This window comes from Tyto alba, unplaced genomic scaffold (assembly GCF_018691265.1).
Source record: "Tyto alba isolate M040663 unplaced genomic scaffold, T.alba_DEE_v4.0 Super-Scaffold_48, whole genome shotgun sequence".
Classification (NCBI taxonomy): domain Eukaryota; kingdom Metazoa; phylum Chordata; class Aves; order Strigiformes; family Tytonidae; genus Tyto; species Tyto alba.
Genome location: NW_024881324.1, coordinates 2,727,845 through 2,749,038, shown reverse-complemented (window position 1 = coordinate 2,749,038; position 21,194 = coordinate 2,727,845). Strand labels below are relative to the sequence as shown.

Below are 21,194 nucleotides of genomic sequence, written 5' to 3'. Positions count from 1 at the left end.
TGGAAGAACTTAAACTGTGTATCAATAAAAGGTTGTTCCCAATTGCAACTTCTCATTTTTTCTCATCTTATCTTAGCAACTGTCACTCTTCCAAACCATCATAGCTAATATTTCATACTGTTTGGAAGCAGGATAGTTAAGCTTTTGAAAGCAGTGCTGTTGCAGATGTCGTAATATTTGAGACAATGTTCCAGTTAGAACTGAAGTTACATCAGGAGGAAAAACAAAATGGTTCAATAATTTGTTAATCATCAAAGATAAAAAATTAATTCACACATTTTTTAGAAAGATAGGCTGATGCCAGGTAATAACAATATATCATCAGACATTCACAAGAACACACATTACAATGTAAGCATTAGTCATTTGCACCAGATACATACATAGACAAGAATATTTCCATATCCAAAGACACAGGAACTAAATATTTGCTTGGTCTGGTTTTGTATACAGCTATTAGGACCTCGATAATCAGTGGTCAATAACCCCACTCAGAAAACAAAGACCCAGCCCGGAAAAATGCCTGAAGAGTGAACGGAAAGCAAGAAAATGAACAGTTATTCTCTACCAACAAAACATTCCAGATTCAGTAAAAAGAACATTTGGTTTCTTGTTACTGGCTCAAAAAAAAAAAAAAGAAAAAAAAAAATCCTGCTTCAAAACTTTGTTTACTAAGGCCACAATTTAAAAATACATCATCCCAACTGGCTTATGGTGCAGATGAAATAATTTTTCAATACATGAAACAGTTTTGTACATCCCTAGCCTTTCCTAAAAGAATTTGAGATTTGAGAGCCTCCATCATCTCCACAGTCTCTCACTACTTTTTCATCCTTACTGTGTTCTTCAAGCCTTATGCCTTTGGCTAGCTGTGTTTTAGTACCAGCATTCTTGATACATTCTTAAATTCTCAAGAGAGACAGTTTCTTCAGAAATCTAGTATCCAGTCTAATAAGACTTCTTGGATAAAAGTCAACCTTTGGCATTACACTTAAGGGATATGTCTGATGGAAAATTATCTCTGCAGAGAAACAGAATGAAGTAAGTTCTTATTATTTGCAACCAAATGTTGTTCAGGAGAATTGCCATACTAACTCAGAAATGAAAACAGCGTGAATTATTATTTCTGGATAGGTTCAATGACAGAAGTCTTCCCCATTAATAATGTCACTTGGAAATGGAGACATAACCAAGGACTTAAACGATCTCAAAATTATATATTCTTGGAGAAAAGTTAGAAACTTAACTGCTCGAGAACTGGTAAAGAACAAAGTTGTTCAATTGATTTCTACCATCTCTCTTTCACTGAATGTTGTGTCATCTTATTCAAGTAGATCTGTAGTCCATTTTCTCTTTTTTTTAATTCCTGAGTAGGTACAAAATCCATTACCTGATTTATAGGCAAAACCACCTTTTTAGAACACTGCAGAAAATCCCCATATAATTTTCCTGGACTGCTCAAAGTACAGGACCTTTAGAGTGAACTCTAGCTATCGTTTGCAAACAAACATGTGAAAATTTACAGCAAACATTGCTAAGAGAGACTACAGAAACACAATTTTGAAACAACCGGGCAGAACCTGAACTGTGATAGAAAAGCTTGACGTTATCACTTCAGGTAACATCCAGTCACTGGCAGTGAAGAATGAGAGTGGATGGGGAATATGTAGGAAGTGTAGAAAAACTGCAGCAAAACAGGCAATTCCTACAGCACGATATAGGAGAAATTCTCTCTTCCATCATTCTCAGTTTGCAGGGTTAATAAATCAGTGTCAGGATTTAATCATTACTGAAGGTGTATTATTTTCTTCTCTCTCTTTTTTTTTTTTTTTTTAAATTGTGGCTTTACACTTAACTGAACAAAATGTTATTTTAATGACAGAGTGGACGTTTTATTTAAAAACTGACATCTTTTTTAAGGATGACTGATGTTTAATCCAAACTGTATTATAGATCCCCAAATCTAGGGCTTTGGGGCTTTAGCAATTTATCACCACGATACCCGCTTCCTGCTCTAAGAATTTTCTTGCGTGTAACGAGCCCGAATTCCATGGAAGAAGAAGTCAAGTTTGTCAAACTCATGGGATGCCTACATGCAAATGGGTACACAAAAGTCGATAATAGGGAAGCCTCATAATCTGTGCATTGCTAGAGAGACTTTAACTTTTGGTGAGTTACACACGTTACTCCTTCCCCACTCAAGTCTAAACTGAGACCAATCTCAAAACTGGTTTCAGGGTAGGAGGGAACTGACCTTTCTCGAAAAGCAGAATGATATTATTACTTGCACCATCAACTCGGTATGAGGAGTAGCGTACAAGCTGGCAAAAGCTGTACTTCCATAGGAAAAAAAATAGCCTTTCTTAATTAGAGGCAAGCTACTTCAATGCATCTATCCTTCACTGCAGTCGTAGGTGAGATACTCATGCAGCTGCGGGGTTGCTACAGCAATATAAGGCCTTCAAATAGATAATGACGTACAGTCTAAAGTCATTTCCAGACCCTGTTGATGTCAGCCTCTTTGCTTCTGGCAACCCCTCCCTAAGCTAACCAGTCGTCTTAGTCACTTCTGTGTTTAGCCACATGTCTTGGACTATATACCTCTTCCCTGCTTTCAGCATAAATGATACCTCTCTTTAATGAGACCTGCAGTCAACACTGCTCTCCGAGTGCATTCATAGCTGATTTCAAATGAAGCTGGATGTCGTAAGGGTAGGAAACAAGCTCGGCAGCTGACAGACCCTACAAGCTGGAAGAAAACACTAAGTTCGATGGGTTTAACAGCAGCAGTGCAAAACTGTCATCACTGAGATCCGCTTAACTGCAGAGTAAGAACTTACAACGCTGTAACATATCCACAAACCTGTTTGCTGTGCAATAAGCAGAGCGTTAGCCGGAGGGATCAAGCAGCTGCATACTGACGCGGTGCACTGCTGGGCTGCCCGAGCCATAACTCCGAGATGGGGATCTGCTGCGCTTCACAGACCCGGAATTAAAAGCGAAAAGGGTTTCCTATGTCTTAAGCTTTAACTGGCCTGTTAATGGAGATGATTAACCGGGCTGTGAATAACTCAAAATCTCGCTGTATTTAGTTTTGGAAGCACTGATGAGGCAAATCAGGCAATGTTTATAAAGACTACAAAATGAGTAATTCTGAGTCTTTTATAAAGCAGTGACTTGAAAAAAGTGTTTTCTTTTGCCTGTCTCTGATTTGGCAAGACCACAGATCTTTGCTAAACCTTCCGATTTGTGCGCTTACAGAAATTGCAGAGTAATAAGCACTTTGATCCTTTCTGTCCTAGTTTGAGTAAAATTCCTTGGGAAAATCTAGGACTGGTAGGGTGGGGGCGGGTGTTTGTTGTTTTGGGTGGGTTGAGGTTTTTTTGAAAATAGCTTATTCTGTTGTTTTGGTAAATGTTACACGTTCAGTATTTTTCCTCTTGCTGAGTTCCTTGGTGAACATAATTTGTATATATGATGCACTGAATAGTTCTTTAAAAAGCGTATAAAATTTAGCTAATTGCCATGGAAAGAAACTGTTAAAACTGCAAATGAGGTTTTGCAACACCTTTATTTCCTCTTGCTCTAGCACTAGCTGTGCATATTTGCTTGCTGAAAGATTCATTAGAACTCTTTATTACCCTGATACAGTATCTCTTACTCTGAAAGAGTAATAAAGCTTTTAGTACTCACCCTCAATAAAATTTCCTGCCATATTTCATACATTTTTACTTTATAAGCTAAAAAAAAAAAAAAAAGTATTTATCAGTGCCCATTTTCTTACATAAATCAGCTTATAAAGCAAGAACATTCATATCCTTGATCTTAATCAAAGACTGATCTATAGAACAATTCATTTTGTATCATTATCTACCTCACCACCCGTCCCTTTTCAAAACTGGTTATATTTTAATGGTCTATGTAGTTTCTTGATATGTGGGGGTTTTTGGATTACAGAGTTCTGTTTGAACCTTCCATGCAGTTGCAAATACTTTGCTTTCCATCTTCCAGAAAGAAAGCATAAGAAACATTCAAAAACTGACAATAATTCTTGCAAGAAATAAAGCTAGCACCAAGTAAAGATTAATCATTTCATCCTCTCTCCCTGTGGGTGCTGCATATGTGTATAAATGTCATATTCTAGTACAGGAGCAAGAAATTATCCTGTGTTTAAATTGCAGATATTCCCTGTATAATAACCTGCTTTACTCAATCTAAAAAGCGAGGATTTTTAAAATAGGTTTAACCATTTTGATGATCTAAACAAATCTCATAAAGCCAGGTGATTTGGATTTTCTAAGTTCTCTTGCTTTGTGTTCTATCTTGCATTTTAAAAATTATTAAATTTGTTGCATCTTTCATTAAACAGAATGGTGGAAATTCATTAATTTATGACATAAATGAGGCTAGACAAAATGTTTTTCTTGCCTATTCTTCTAAATGTATTTCCACTGACTACATTATTTCCATTCTCAGTAAGCACTGTGAAAACAAAGATGGATTAAACCAGGTAAGAAGTGATTTGAAGAACTCCCTCAGATGAAACGCTGAAGAACAATATTTAATACATCCAGTTAAAATATCCTAAACATATAATGGTGAGGAGTTGCTTTCTGTTGAACTTGGCAATTTTGTAGAGTGACATTGTTTTTGCATGTTATTTTGGCAGAAAAAGGCCACGCAATTATTGTAATTTTGAAAAATATGAAAACGCAGAAGTTATTTTCTTCCTAAATAAAATGTCATTTTACAGAAAGACATATCTTGAAAACTGTTTGCTGACTTAGCCTCATTTGCCTAACTAGCATATTTAAGGATGAATGTAACTAGGTGCAGTCATAAATAAGATCTCCTCATTTTCTTTGGTTTGTCATTCAGTTGTTTGCAGACACGGGGAGAGAACGATGATTTAAATCTTCTCAGGCTATCATTTGTATTTTATATTTTTAATATTTATATATATTTATATATTTATAATATTTATATATTTTGATATTGTTGTGGTTTATATTCCATCTTGTATAGCAAAAAAGACAGATTTTTTTATTAATTATCAAACAGAATATGTAACATGAACTACTGTGCAACTCAGCAAGTAAAATCTAAGTACCTCTCACATAACCCTCCTAAAGATACAGTCCTACCCAGACCAGCAAAGCCCCTGCTTGCACTAGAAGCTGTTATGAAGCTTACATGAAGGAACAGGAACACTGACATATCGGAAGAGGAGAACTGACTGCAGGATAGTGGGAGAAAGATGATGGAAAAACATGGGGATGAGTCTCACAGTTACAAGAGGGAGCTAAGGCAGGAGTAGGCACTGACCTTCACGGCCAGTGACCTTCCAACAAGAACAAGATCCAATTGTCTACCAGAGCCCTTTTAACATCAAGAGTCTGTATCGTAATCATAAGTTCTTAGACACCACCTTAATCAAGACGAGGAGCTGCAGTCCTAAGAATCTGGAAACACAGAATAGGAGCATGGCAAGAAAAGAGGCAATTCCGGACATACAGAACCCATTTCAGTAGCTTTGCAGTTGCTGCTTCTGCTCCAGGTTTACTTTGGCTTTTGAATCTAACGTGGTACAGAAGATTACAGACAGGTGCCCAGGGATCAGGACAGGGGATGACATAATTGTAGTTATTTCTTCAGTAGTGGTCTTTATCTCATCCATGTTACGAAAGAAGTAACATGCATGAGGCCTGGCAAAAATACTTAATTTGTGGTGTCACTGTCCGCTACTTTAAAATGACCTGAAACCATTATAGCTGGTGAGCTGTTACCTGCAAGTTACTGACTTGTTTTATTCTTTCTATGGCCGGCAGCCAAACATGGCTCAGGATGCTAATTCAGAATGCTCCCTGCAGGACTGAACTGAGAGCCCTGGAAGAAAACCTTCACCGTGCTCTGCATCCTGCCTTCCTTCAGAGATACTGTCTGTGGCCCATCCTTAAATCCAGAAGATCTATGATGAGGAAATGAATAGCAAATTTTTTTTTTCCCTAAGCATACCATTTTCTTAACTTATAGATGCAGTGCTATATATGAATTTAAAAGATGCCTTGGGATTTGAGTAATTTTAACAGTGCCTTGGAATTTGAGCAATTTTAACAGTGTTTCAATATTTCTTTTTGATGCTAGTATATTACTTGAGGATTAGCCCTTTACATACGGATAACTAAGAACATGTTTGCCTGGTGTTGTCAACTTCAGTAGTTCATTACGACATGAATCTATATCAAATCCAGATGTTTGGTCCAACATCTGTCACAAAGGACATCTGTCATTAAAATACTATTTTGCAAGAGAAAAGGCAACTAGGGTCTTTGTATATATGATGCTGGTCATTGCTCAGAAAGAAAGAGAAAGAGGATGAATTAATAAAAATTTACGTCACTTTCAACTGTTACATTATCCAGAGTCTTATGCAGGTGAACTGTACTGTAGGAGAAACAAGAGTTTTTAGAAGGGCTGTGTTGACTGAAATACTGCACGTAAAAAGGAGAGAGGAGAGCGGTGTGACCTGGAAGGGAGTGGGCACTGAGGAGCGTGGGGATTGCTGCCCTGAACACTTAGGAACTGGGAGGTCACCCCCTGGGAGGGTGAAGCCCGCAGGAGTGACTGCAGGTAACAAGTGGGAAAGCACCTGCAACCTACCCGGCCTGTCCTGCGGTTGGAGGGTCACACAGCAAGCAGAACAAGCAACAAAAGTAGTACAAAAGCATCCACTGAGCTTGAGGGACCCTGAACTGACTCAGGATCTGGACGTAACAGCCAGGTAACGGATCCAGGGCTGCGGGGGAACAGGGTGGATTCCCAGAGCCAGCAGGTAAACTGCTGGGAGAGCGGTTACCTGATCCCAGGAGGGAAGAGGAGAGGCTTTCCTCCTTCCCCGCCACCCACGCAAAAGCTAATAAAGCTAAGGATAAAAGTAACAGCCTCCGTCACGGCAATTTTCTTCAGCGGCTGGATCATAGCTGCCGCAGGCTGTAGGATGAAGCAGAACCTCAGACAGCTATTTGCCGTCTGTCCGTCCGTCCCCCCGCACGCTTCCCCCTCACCGCCGCCCTCAGCGAGGCGCCGCCAGCCGGCTGCCAATCACGGCCTGACCCCGCCCCTCGGTCGCGCCCTCCAGCCGCCTGTTGTTGTTGGGGCTCCCGGCAGCTGCCGGGGGGCGGGGCGGGGTGGGTGAGGAGCGGGGGAGAGCGGCCAATCAGGCGGCGCCGCTGCGTCAGTTACATTAGCGGCAGGAGCGAGCTGGGGAGGCGCAGGCGGCGCGGGCGTCTCTCTGTTTCTCTCTCAGGGCGGGAGGGGGGGGGGGAGGGAAGCGGGCGGGCGGGGGGGGGGGGGTGGGTGGGGAGGGGGGGGGGGTTGTTTTTTTTTTTTTTTCCGTCTCCAGGCGGAACCCGAGCGGGCGGGCGCGGGAGCGCGCCCCCGGCTGTACGGTTTCGGGACCGGACCATGGCGGTAGCGGCCAGTCGGCGGCCCTGGGCCCTGCTGTGCGTGGTGGTGGTGGTGGGCGCGCTGCTCGTCCCCGGGGCGGCCGGTGAGTGCACGCGTGGCGGGGCGGGGGGGTGAGGTGGTGCCGGGGGGGGGGTGAGGGGGGGGGTGGAAGGAGAGCGGTGGGGTGCTGCGGGTCCCCGTCGGTTCCTTTCAACAACATGGCGGAGGGGCCGGTTGGGGCGGAGTCGCCTTCCTTCCCCCCCCCCGTCCCCCCCCCCACACCCCCCGGTGTCCGAGCCTGGCGGGGCCCGCGGGCTGCGCGTCCCTTTGTCGGCCGAGCGCAGCGGGGGGTGGCGAGGGGCGGGCGCGGTACCGGTACCGGCGACGGTTCCCCTTGACATCCCCCCCACACACACACACACACACACACGCCCCGGAGCAACGCCGCGGGTGGCGCCCGCCCGCCGTAACTTTTCCCGCGCCCTCCGTGGGCTGTGGCCTTGCCCACGCGGGCACGGGTGGCCGGTGACCCGCTGAGGCAACTTGGTTAGCCCCTGAGGGCTGACCCCCCGCCCCACGGGGTGTGGAGGGGGGGCCCGACCCCTCAGCGGGGAAAAGCCGCTGAGCCTTCGGCGCGCTGGCAAACGGTGCCCCGGGGGAGGCGAGGCGAGGCGAGCGGCGTGGGCTGCTGGCGGTACGTGTTGCATGTTTCCACGTCGCGAAGGTGAAAGGCTCCCCCGAACTCCCACGTCAGATGGTTTTTAGCTCCGTTACACGCCGCGCCGCGGTGTGCTTGGCAGCGCCAGCCGGCATCGGGGTGACTGAGGGGAGGGTTGGGGGGGGTGATCCTCGGTTGCAGGCAAACCTGGACGCGCTGCGAGGACCAAACCGGGAGGAAACAAAATCTTTGGTGAATGTCGTGCAGTCTAAACGGTCTTGTGCCTCCAGCCTTCTGTACCTGTGCGCTCTTGTAAGAGAGACGTGGTATCAGAGGGGTGCTGGTGCAGAGCTAATGCAGGAAAAGGGAGTTCTTAATAGCATTCAGAAATGCAAGAAAAATATATATTTTATTTGTTTATTTATTGGGGAAAAAAAAAAAAAAAAGCCTATTCTGTTCTTTAGTTAACAGTTTGGGCAGTATGTCCTCACGGGGCCTGTAAATGTTATAGGCACCTTACTGTAATTGGTTTAGTTTTCAGTTTAATCTGTAGCAAGTTAGGTGATGATGACAGACACACAAACTGTATGTTTTATAATCAGTCCACCTCCTAAATTCTTCTGTAGGTGGATTGTATATTTCTTTAGGTTTTGAAGAGGAGAAGCACCAGGACTTTCTTCTTCAATTACAGCTATAGGACATCCCTTGATCTGGATTTTTACTGTGCTGTTTGTAATTCAATCTAAGATGGTACTTGTGCTGTAAAGAAAATACTACTTAAAGAAAACATAACTTGCTATGCTAAAATGCTGTGCTAGTTACCCATATTCCTATTGAAGAAGACAGAGAATCTGTGGAAACAGTAAAATAATCCTCAGTTACCTGTGGTGATTCTTGTGTTCTTTAAAAAGTGCAGCAGGCTTTAATAATTTAAAGCTTTCTTATGCAATACACCCAATTTAGATGTTGAAGGAAATTTTACCTTGATTTGAGCTTTGAACTTTTCCCTTTTAATGTCTCTGATCAGTCAACAGTTTTCATTTAATCTCAGTCATGAAATTAAGCTTTACATGGAAACAAGGCAATAGACTTCCATATAAAAGCTTAAGTATGGAAGTGTGTGCTACCTTTTTTTTTTTTTTAAAAAAAAAAAAAAAAAAGGATAAATCCTTCCAGTCCAAGGGAATAGGTGCGTCTGCAGGGTTCATGATCCATAACTCCTAGACAGGTCCTGTCCCCCTAGTAAAAGGTTTTATTTTGTCTGAACGTTGTGGTTTAACTTGACAAAGAAGTGCAAGGTATGATTTAGCTACCATTACTTAGTATTCTTGTCATGGGTTGACGAAAGTTCGACATTTTCTGATTGCTTCTGATGCTGCTGTTTCACAACATACTAACATTACTGTGATAATGAATCGCCTTGTGATATGGTTTATATGGAGATCAGGCATGTAATGATTCACAGCAGCTAGCTGAACAGTAGAACAGCCCTAATTTTTAAGACCGAGTCTGAAATTTGGGTTGGTTTGTTTAGTTCTTTTTACCGTGTAAGCCATAGTCTTTGGTCTCCCCAGAATTCTGGGGAGTGATCTCTTGGAAACTCTTGCATTCATACAAGTGCTCCTAATTGGAAATAAAGATGGAAATCTGATTGGTATGCTAAAGTAATTTAAAAGTACAGATGAAGGAGATCTTTAGTCTTTCTGTTTTCATAACACTGGTAAATTAAAACCCAGTCTTTTAGCTTTAAATTTCTTTTGTTTTTCTAAAGCATATTCTTCTATGAAAGATACTAGGAACAAATTTTTACCCTATCTTGCTGTAAGAGGCATGAACATATCTATGAGAAGCAAAAAAACTGATAGTGCCATTTGACACCTGTACTACGGAGAATATAATGCTGCTTTTTTGAAGCTGGGTTTTTTTCACAAGGCTTTATCATTATTAAGGCGCTATCCTCAACTTGCAAATAAAGTAGTTTGTTTTATTGAGTGCATCACTTTGGTTGCCAAAACCTGCTCTTTTCAGTGGAAGTTTTGCTTAACAAAGATAAATAAAATGTATATGAAAGTTGTCCTGGAAACTTGATATCTACTGCTGTTACTTTACAACAGATGAACTTAATTAGTGCCTTTGCGAGAAGAATGGGTTAGTAAAGGTCATGAAGTATCTTGGTTAAAGAAAACCATACCCATGTCTCAGATATTGTAAGACCTAAACATTTTTGTATCTTGAGCTAGAAGAATTCAGAGATGAGTCAGGTGTATTGTTTGGGGGGATTGTCTGAGTAAGAGACTAGGAGGAAGCAGGCGGCACATTTCTGTATTACGTTCTTTTGCTTCTGGCAATTTTTTTCACAAGGGAATAAAAACCTACCAGTAAACACTACAGCCGTCCCCAAAATCTATTACTGTCTCTTGCACATCAGAGCCTTGCTCTGTTATACCTTGACACTCTACATCTTGTGGAACCAAGAGTCCTGATTGTTCTTCTGAAGTTCTGCTTTCTGGTGAAATTTTTGTTTTAAAAGTTGTCTTTTCCATGAGAGAAGAGTTACAGTGTCACAAGAGAAGGATCTGGAGTTTATTCTTCAACATAGTGCTGTTTTTGGGGGCCCGAGATTGTCTCATCTTTGTTTTGCAAATTTAAAAAAGGTAAAATAAAAGTATTAATGTAAAATTGTTTATTACTCATAATGAGATGTGCATTTGTGTTTTTTTTAGAGCACCTCACAGGTTTTAACTGCTGTAAGACCCTTTGTTAGCATCCTTTGAAAGACAGTATTTCAACATACTGTTTCCAACCACAAATTCTTTGGCTGAAAGTGGTGTTCTGTGCTGAACTGTCTGGTTGAAGTAGTTCTGCAGGGTGTTAGCAAGTGCTATATAGTGAATCATAGTGTATTATGTAGTTCTAAAAATAAAGGCTTTGTGCAGATTTCTTCAGAAAGACAACAGATACAAAAAAGGCTGATGGGTACCTAATGGTACAGACCTCTAAAAGTTAAGTGGATAGGCTGTACTTAATTATCTGTTCACATTTTGTATATAGGATTAATATCTGAGCTCTTGGGAACCAGCTTGGTTTAAGTCTCATCAAGATGTGTAGTTTCAGTGTCTAGTTTATGCTGCCAGCTTGCTTTACGTTCACTGTGGGCCGTGACACCCGTGGAAGAGAGACTTCTTGAAGGGAGTATACCACTGTCAAACTGAGAGTCTGAGCCTGAGAGATCACCCAAGTAATTGTATTCAACACAAGAGGTTAATCTGTTATTAAATCAGATGGAGCTATGGGAAGTACACTGTTGGTAACTCTTATGACATGATATGTGTCATAATACACACACTTCTGTAACTGCATTGTCTCACTGTTTCCTGCTGTGGTAGTCAGTCACTTAAAGCTGGAATGAATATGTAGGATGGTGGTGGCACAGTGAGAAAATGCAACAGAGGCGGCACTAAATTACTCTGGTGACCCAATTTCTGTTCGTGGCTTTGACACTGGACAACATCAGAGTTGTTCACTCATCACATCCTGTTATCAACTAGAAACGTACATATTAATTTAAGTGAGCCTAGAGACCTGGCTGGTTTCTGTCTGCGTTTTTAAAATTACTCTAATGTTTCTCTGAGAACAAGGACTACTTGGAGACAAGGCAAAAATTATATCTCTAAGAGGACAACAATAGGACATTTCTTTCTTTGAGATCAGTTATAAGTGAAAGCACTTCCTTATGGGACTGAAGTGATTTAACTACAGTTGGTCATTGACATCTCCTCATCCCACTGATGTTAAATCTCATCTACAATGTGTTCATATAGCCACAGTCTCTGTTCTTTTACATATAGATAACTGGAGAGTGAGACATGGGCAAGGATATTCCAGTTTCATTTCCTCTCCTTTTGGTATGGGTTGTTGCTCAAGATGCTGAAATAGTTTTCCTGTTAATAAAATGTGGAAATCCCGCTGTTATCCACTTGAGTTGGAAGGCATGAAGATTTGTAAATGGTGAGAGTAGGAAGAGGCTGAAATATTTCTAATGTGGGGGTTTTTTTAAGAGTATTTCCACTAGAGAGCAGCAAAAACCTGTATTCCTAGAAGCTTTGGCTATTCAGCTGGTAAGGCGTTGTTTTCTGCTTTTAATGGAGGGGGAGAGGGGCTTGGGAAGGAAGTAGTGATCTGTTTGTGCTGAGGAAACCCTTGAGCTGTGTGGGACAGTGTACCGTGCCTTGGCAGGGGACTGGAAGAGAGTGGCATCAAAGTGGAACAGAAGTATAAATTGTATCAAATTGCATTCATTGAGAATTCTGTAGCAAGAAAGAGGTGGGAACAAAATGCATGAGGAAGATAAGACACCAAATGCTTTATTTAGTTGTAGTGGTATCACTGTGTCTCTGCAACTTCACAAGATCGAGAAGATGAATAAGTGGAACAAAGTCAACCCAAACCTCATTTTTTAGTTCAAGTCACTCTGTACAGTGACTCCATGTAAATATATCTAACTGAATATCTGTCTCTTACAGTAGGCATTCAGATGCGTGCATGGTTATGATGAGCCAAGAATATTATTTAAATAGAAGAAAACTCATGGATGAAGCAAGTGAGATAGACCTGCTTCTTAAGAAAATTGAAAGAAATATCAGTGAATATATTAGGAAAATGTAAATGGTTCCAATGGGTTAAAAAAATAATTTGTTCGAGTATAAATTACCAAAGGCACACCACCAGGAAAAGAACTGTTAAGTGTTGTCATAGTTAAACACTGAATAATAAGACTTTCCTTACTTATCTGATGGCATGGGTGTGAGTGGGAAATTGCATCTTAAAAAAGAGGTGCTGTTAAGGAGCCTTACTGACAACGGTGTGCCGGTTCTCATTTCGTATACCTTATAATTTTTTCAGTAATCTTCATACTATACAAATAGTTTTGCAATTCCATTCATGTTTTTTTCTCCCTTTTTCTGACTGGTCTATGGGCTGGTGACTCTGAAACATGGGTTGTCTTCCTGTAGCTGGTCCTAAGAAGTTTATTATATCTTTCTGTAACAGTAGAGGATGATTTGTTTCGATTGAAAATCTTGGGGGAAGGAGGTGTTTTCAGAGAAAGGGGTACAACTGGGAATCAAGACATTGAGGTGGAATATATATTTGAGATCAGATTGCCATTTATTTACATCTGTGATATCCAGTGGTAGAGAGGTGTAAAATCCAAGACAATTCAGGTGGCTATCTTAAACTCTTGAATTTCAGCGAAAATTTCAGGTTTTGGAGCAGCTTTTGCTTTGCTACCTATTAATTCTCACACCTTTGCTGTGAGATTTTGTATATACCCTTGAAAGAGTCTTGGTTATGGATCGGTGCATTTTTGTGTTTTGGGCATGAATATTTGTCTAAATTTCTGTATTTTAGTCTATCTACATGCACATACAGAAGTTCCATGCTAGCTTTTGCTCTCCACAGATGAACAAGTGGAGTCGGAGTGTGCTGATATTTTAATTGTAGCTGCTGCACTCGTTTCTGTCTGGCTTTGGTCCTGTAAGTGCAGGAAGGAATGAAGAAAGAAATTTGAAGTAGTAGTCTTCCTTCTCCAAGAACTTCTGCAATTTAAAGAATGAAACCTGATCATCTTAAGACATGTTTCATCTGTCATTCCTGCTTCCCTCCCCATGCCCTCCTCCTTTACTAGTGCAATTGATAGCTTTAATAAACCAGGAACTTGAGTAATGTAAGGCAGTGTTTTCCTGTGGCTTCACAAATAACAAGTCTAAACTATATTCTGCTTGTGTGAAAGGATATGTTCTCAGGTCACTCGGGGTTTGTTTTTTAATGAGGATTAAGCTTTTATATGCCCTTTCCTCAGCACAAAATTGAAGCCATCAAGTAATGTTTAAAGTATTAATCTTGAGTAGCCAACAGCATCCTATTTGTGAAAAAAGTGAGGAACTGTAATGGAACTTCTGTACCTGGAGAAACATCTAGGATTGGAGCCTTTCTCTTCTAATACATAATTGTGTAAGAAGAGGTGACCTCAGCTTTGAATTTTACTTTCACCTGCTAATCTCCGTATTTTTTTTTTGTCCCATTAAAAAGCCTTGTAGAGTTGTTCTTTAGTGTTACAGTTCTGTGTTTATGTAACCAAAAAGATAATAAGCCTCCTAGTGTTTTGAACTTTTATTTCTTTAGCCATTCAAGTTGTTTCTCAACTCAGAACATGTACCAATACTAACAGTAATGTTTTTTCTCAATACAGCATTACAGTGTTACTGCCATCTCTGCACAAAAGACAACTTTACCTGTGTGACAGATGGGCTCTGCTTTACCTCAGTAACACGAACTGCAGACAAAGTCATACACAATAGTATGTGTATAGCAGAAATCGATCTGATTCCTCGAGACAGGCCATTTGTGTGTGCCCTCTCCTCCAGAGATGGAGTCATTACTGTGCCTCATTGCTGTGACAGAGACCACTGCAATAAAATAGAACTTCCAATTCCAACACCAGGTAAGAGTTCTGGACGTATTTGATTTTTTTTTTTTTTTTTTTTTTAACCAGAAAATGTTGTAAGAGTGGAAGTTTTAGTTTTGAAGTTGTAGATGAATTTGAAGGCCTAAAATACACTTTAGATTCTGCAAATTAAATTTCTTGTTCCAAATCTCTTGAAATTTTATCTTCTGGATGGGGATGTTAAGTCCAGTTTTGAAGACTTATATGCAAGTTAAATGGAAATTCTGAGTAAGCATATAGTTGCTTTTGTCCTTTGTAATACTTGTTTTGATTCTTGAAAAAGTCACTGTGCAAAAGTTTTAACAAATACATTGAAATAATTTGAAGTTCACTGCGAAATATGATAAACTTAGTTGCATAAAAAGGAAAGAAATAACTTCACCATTTTCTTTTATTTTTACTGTCAGGCCCTACTCCAGGAAAACCAGCTTCTAATCTGGGACCTGTGGAATTGGCAGCTGTCATTGCTGGACCTGTCTGCTTTGTCTGCATTTCACTGATGTTGATTCTATATCTTTGTCATAATCGTACTGTAATTCATCATCGTGTGCCAAGTGAAGAAGATCCCTCACTAGATCGTCCCTTTATATCAGAAGGAACTACTTTAAAGGATTTAATTTATGATATGACAACTTCAGGCTCTGGGTCAGGTAATGTCACACTTCTAAGTAATAATTACTCTATGTTTAAGAGCCATGTAATGCTTTTTTTTTTTTTAATATTATCAAATTACTTAAATCTATATTAACGGGAGAAATTGCTAGAAAAGCTACTTCCATGTAGATTCATTCAATATCAGTGAAGATTCAATATATGGAAATAAGTGAAATTAGCAGCAATTCAGTATGTCTCTCCTGTTCCTCATAATTCTGAGTACAGTCTGATACACAGGGAATATCACAGTCAACTATTGTAAATTATTGTTTCTTCTCTTAGTCAGGCTCAGTCATTTACCGTTTTGTTCTGCACAGTATATCTAAACTACTGTCTTCTGTGATTTTGAGATAATTTGTAAAGTTTTTCTCTTTTGGCGTTAAACTGAAAAATCATTTATATCTCTAGCTATTGGTATATGAAGAATATTCTGAATTCCAAGTATGAGTTAATATTTTAGCCAGTTCTTTCCTTATGGAAAGTAGTTTTCCAGTTGCAAATAGACATTCCATGTGTATAGAATGGATGTGGTATGCAGACCACGTCTAAAGAATTTCTATCACTTGATTTCATTAATTTGTGTTTTAATTCTGATTTTAACACGTGTTGCCCTGGGAACGTGAGGCAGTAGTCTGATCACTGCATATAGTCTCTGATTTCATAATCCTGACATCGTTGCTTATGGGATTGTGGTGGTCTGTGTCACAGAAAAATGGTTTAGTAGGCACTGATAGGGGATATGTGTCAGAGGAGTCATTGTATAAATGAATTAATCTCTGGTCCATGTTAAGGAGCAAGACATCAGACTGTGTACTGCAACCTCTTCTCAGCCTTCTATTATATGAAAAATTTAAATAACTTAATACTGAAAATTACTCCTACTACTTGCAAATGTATGTGCTGAAACATCCATGCCCTTTCAGAGTACTTTCTGCAAAGAAAGACTGGTGTTTGTTTCTCAAAGGCTGAATTCTTAAGTTTCCCAGAATTGGAAAAAACTGTAACAACAAAACCCAAGAGGCTAGGTTGTGTTTATTTCCCAAGGGCAATACCTGGTAAAACTGTTTAGACTCTGTTGCTCTATGAAGTAAAATCAATGTAACTTGCTGAACATGTTTAGAATATAGGTCAGAATAAGTCATCTTTAGTCATATCTTCACTGAAAAAGGTGAGGTTGCACTGAGTGTGTAGGCAATTATATTTCCGTTGAAAAAGTTTTTGTGTCCAAATAAGATTTGATCATGATAGCGCCAGTTGCTCTCTGTCTGGAACTGGAGCTTTAGTAGTTTGTGTTTGTCTCAGTTTTCTCGTTTACTAGCAGCGATAACTAAAATAATGAAAGTGATTACTAGAGCTTCCAATATATTGGGTTAGAATTTGATCAGCGTAAGTGCTGAGCTTACTTCTCCAGTTACATTCTTTCTCAGAAGGGTATGCAGCAGAAGTAAGAGGCTTAGAGAATATGAAGGAGCCAGAGATTTACATTTCTTGGAATGGAGGAAGCTATGATATAATTTTTACACTATTAGGAGCATAAAAGTCTTTACTGTCTGCAGGTGTACTGACTTCTCCTAAAAAAGGCTTAAGAGAAATTCTAAATTAAAAAAAAAAAAAGTTAAACCCTGAAAGAGCAGGTGTATGTTCTATGTGTATAGGTAGTCATCTGCAATGTACTAGCTGCTCTCGCTTCAGTAAACCCAGGAAAGAAAGCTTTTAAAGCATCCCCTTGAAACTGTTTAGTCATACTTGTTCTAAAGTCCTATCTGGTTACTAGTGCCCTTCTAACTTCTGTAGACAATCAGAGCACTTCTGCCACTTTGTTTTCCTGCCCTACTTTAGATCAGAAGTCAGGCCTATGATGATGTTAATTCAGACTTAGCTGTCAATAGGCCTTTCTATTTGCTGTCAGGAATATTCCTTCATTTTCCTTCTGGCCTTTCCCTGTGGTCCCTCTGAGCCTCTCGGTGTTTGAAAACTCTGGAAGTACTCCTTCAAAATAAGCTCTTGAAAAGTGGGGAATACCAGTTAGAAGAAACTTAGGATTCTTCCTCCAGAGCAAACGGTTAAAAACTAATGACTCTTCCCTTGCCTGTTTTCAAATAGCACTTTCAGTAGAAGCAGCATGCCAGGGAATTACTTTGTTTTCAGAGCTTCAGGACACTCAGGCTGGCCTGGACTCCCTGCACACCTGACTTACTGTAGTATTTGAGCATTGGCAACTGATGGCTGCATCAGAGAGAGAAAACCAACAAATACGATTGAATTTGACTTACCCCTAAGGAAAGCTCTTCACTAATTTGTTTTTATGCTTGAAAGACAAAGCCATGTTCCCTGTAAAACAAGACTGGATGTTTGAGTGGTCTTTTAATTCAGCTGCAGTAAGATCGATGCTGTTCAGCTGTTTGTAAGACAAGTATTAGCCTTATTTACTGTTCTATACATCCTTTTTATTATGATGGTGGGATAGGAGGTGCTTCAAGTACTTACTTTCTGTACTGTTGGCAGTGTATATATTTGCAATGACTTGTATCACTTTGTTTCAAGATTAATCACCTGTTGACCAGATAAATTCACAGTGACCTAGCTCTTGAATGGTACTTTCCTTGTGTCCCAATATACCTGCAGCAATTCAATCTCATTGAAATGTGTATTTTAATCCAGACTCTGGTACAGCACACTTAAAAATTGCAAAGACTGTACATTTATGGAATAGAGGTGGGGAACAGGGCCACTGAAGGGAAAAAAGTCAGAGCTCATAGTTAAAATAGTGCTTAACCCTTTCATAAACTAGACTGTGTTAAAGGGATACTGTTGGTGCAAGAGGTTGCAAGAAACAGAGTGAAAATGTACAGAACAGTCAAAATATTCTAGGCCCCAGAGGCATGGCTAAGGAAGTATTTAGTTTGGTGACCTAACATATGTGCTCTTAAATTCATGCTGAGAAACCAAAAGAGAGCTCTTAGTCAAATAAGCCAGTTTCGTATTATGGTGTTCTCTGAAGAGAAGCCTGTAAAACAGAGAAGTGATCAAAACTCTAAAAATGAGCTTCCTACTCAGATCAGAAGGGAAGTAGGATTCATTTTCTGCAACGATGAATAGTAAGCTGTTATTAATTATTCAGTCTTGACTTTGGTTAGTATTGCCCTGTTGTTCCATGAAAAACAAGGCCTGAAACAGCTAGAGGCTTGGTGAACAGAGCTGATGAAACATCTAAAATAGAAGCTGCGGCTTCAACAGAAGGATCTAAGAGAAGGATTTCAAAGTCTCCTGGAGCTGACAATGATTTTTCAGATCATGATACAAATCTCTAAATATCAAGTACATATTGTGTAGACAGATTGTGAGTTGGAAAGTAACAGCTGGGCATCCCAAATGACAAAGTAACTTAGTTGCAAGGAAATAGGAATAATTGTCTAAAACAGAGGGGAGAAGCTTTGCTTATTGGTAGGCGACTTCAGTCAGGAATGTAGTCTTAAGAAATCCAGAGGGTCACAAAAATCAGTGTAAAGTTGAGTCAGTTAAGTGAATGTAAAACTCCTTAAACTTATCTGTGGTTTATAGAAGCTTGGAGGGAATGAGATTTTTCGCGGCTCATGGGGCTGGGGTTTTTTATTATTCTTCAGAAATCATCTTCTGGGCAGAGACAAGAACAAAGTTCTGGCTGCTACTTTTGTTGGCTGCCTTTAGTGCTTTAGAACTTAATTCCTTAATTCCCAAATTATCCAAATCAGTTACAAACTTCTTATGCATTGGACAGTCGTTGGTCCAAACTAATCACAGTACAGTTAAGATATGGAAAAGCAAAAGAACTTTTGTTAAACTCTCAGAAGGCTTGAGGATAGTTTAAGATGTACAAAGACTATGATGAAGGCTTCAGGGAAAAGTGGGATGGCCTAATACAAGATGCCAAACGTGAGCTGCTGTTGAATATAACACGGGCTTGAATTTTCTCATCCTCCTAATTAGCAAACTGACTGTCGTCTTTCTTCATGCCCAGTTAAAAGAAGCTGTACTCCAAGAGCTTGAAGTACAGTTGTGGCCAACGCTGTAGCTATCTCCAGGGAGCTACTTTTCGGGCAGTCTGGTTTACAGTAAAGCAGTTGCTCGAGTTCCTGACAATACATGGCTGTGTTTCCTCTATAGCAAAAAGAGGAGACTGCTCAGTTGCAACAGAAAGTCTGTAAGAAATTCTTATGGATGTAAGGTAGATGTGGATTCCAATCTCCTGGTTTTGCTCAGCAGCAGTAGTAAGAGAAAGCACAGTTGGAAAAAACAGAAGCAAGTTAAGTCTTGTAAATATTGTAAAAATAAGCATAGGAGCAAGGTGGATAAATCAGTTAGCAGGGTTTTTATTGTACTGTGATAGGTTAACATGATGATTGGGTGTTTGTAATGTGAAATTGAAATACTTCATGTCTGGAAGATTTAGGGGTCAGTATCTGTTTTCGGACATAATCTTTCTTTTAAAGATGAGAGATGTCTGTAAATGGTATAGCAAAAGATAAGGGGAGATGTCTGTAAATGGTATAGCAAGTTGAGAACAATGCATCTAAAACTGTACAAACAGTTTTCTGAAACAGCTGTAGGAGAAAAAAAAATATTAGTCATATGACCCATTTCTAGTATACAAAATCAGCTTGTATTTAACATTTGCCAGTGGAATTTTGGTAGTACATGAGTGCTAATGAGGAAGATTTCTCTGGCCAACAAAGTCAAATATTGCATTTTCAGGATTGAGTTTGGTCCTGTGGTTGTTCTAGACTGGCCTCTTCTGCATTTCAAAAGTCTGTCCATGAAGAATGCAAGTTAGGCTTCACAGATGAGCCTTTACAGATTGGACACGCAGCGCAATTGACCTGAGGACAGCTATTACAGCAAAAATTTTAACTTTCTCAGTAGGAATTATTGCAGCATCTGACAGTGATTAAATCACTGGTATGGTGTCTGTTTTTTTCCCCTCCTTTCTTCACGTAGGTATGTCGTCAGATCGTGGAGAAAATTCCTGTAGGTCTGGAAGTCTTGAGGAACTCCTGAACACTGCAGTGTTTTAATTTCCACACCTCAGCCTGAGACACAAGTGTGGCAGCGCTGCTGACCTGATCTAGCAAAAAATGTCCAGAGGTAGACAGGAACCTAGTTATTTGAGCTATTGGGATTTATTTTCCATAGCATAAGGAAATACAGATGCTGTTCTGTCAGCTATTAGAACAGTGCTTATGGAGTAATAGATTACTTTGTAAAGTGTTTGATTTAAGTGAAATAATCCCATACTAAGGGAGTTTATTGTGAGCAGATAACCTGGTTGATGCATTCATCCTGCCCTGTAGTATCACTGCAGGATTCCATGAGAAGCCTTGCAGTTACAACGGAAAAGATTCAAACTAAACAAAAGCCCACTCTGGTTGGGGGATGCCAGTGCTGCTTGTTTGTTACATAATTTACTGAAACATGTTATGAAGTGCTGTGAGTTGAAAGCATCTAGACATTCTGAAGCTACAACACCTTTGTGAATGTAAGCATTCTTCTCAAGTATAATTATAGTGAGGTCCACAAGAATGGCCTGTAAAATGGGAAGCTTGCGTTACAGGGGTGTTTTCCTATTTTACAGTGGCTTGAGAGTACTAACAGGCTACTGGTGTACTTGGGAATGAGTGTCAACTTTTGACAGCCAGTGTTGCTGATAAGCATGGTTTAACTTCGAAATGGACTGAGTCGTATCTAGTGCTAAATCAAGCAAATGGATCAGTAGTGAAATTGCTCTTGAACTGCTTTGCTGGGAGAGTTATAGGCAGATCCTTTTCTAAAATGAACAAATCAAACAGCAAAAAGGTAAAAAAACAAACAAAAACCCCTAAAACAAGCATACAGTCAAAAAAAAAACCCCAAACAAAAAAAACAAAACAAAAACAAAGAAGAGCCAACCACATTAAT

The 21,194-nt window shown here is 40.0% G+C and overlaps 1 protein-coding gene across 1 annotated transcript in view; it reads left to right on the top strand.

Moving 5' to 3' along the window:
* The first annotated feature begins 7,380 nt into the window (after positions 1-7,380).
* TGFBR1 (transforming growth factor beta receptor 1) overlaps positions 7,381-21,194 on the top strand; it is a 36,419-nt gene continuing 22,605 nt past the window's right edge. The window contains exons 1-3 of the mRNA XM_042806778.1: positions 7,381-7,549; positions 14,355-14,606; positions 15,017-15,259. Of these exons, the coding sequence (XP_042662712.1) occupies positions 7,465-7,549; positions 14,355-14,606; positions 15,017-15,259 (580 nt within the window). The 5' untranslated portion in view covers positions 7,381-7,464. The remainder of the gene's footprint in view (positions 7,550-14,354; positions 14,607-15,016; positions 15,260-21,194) is intronic.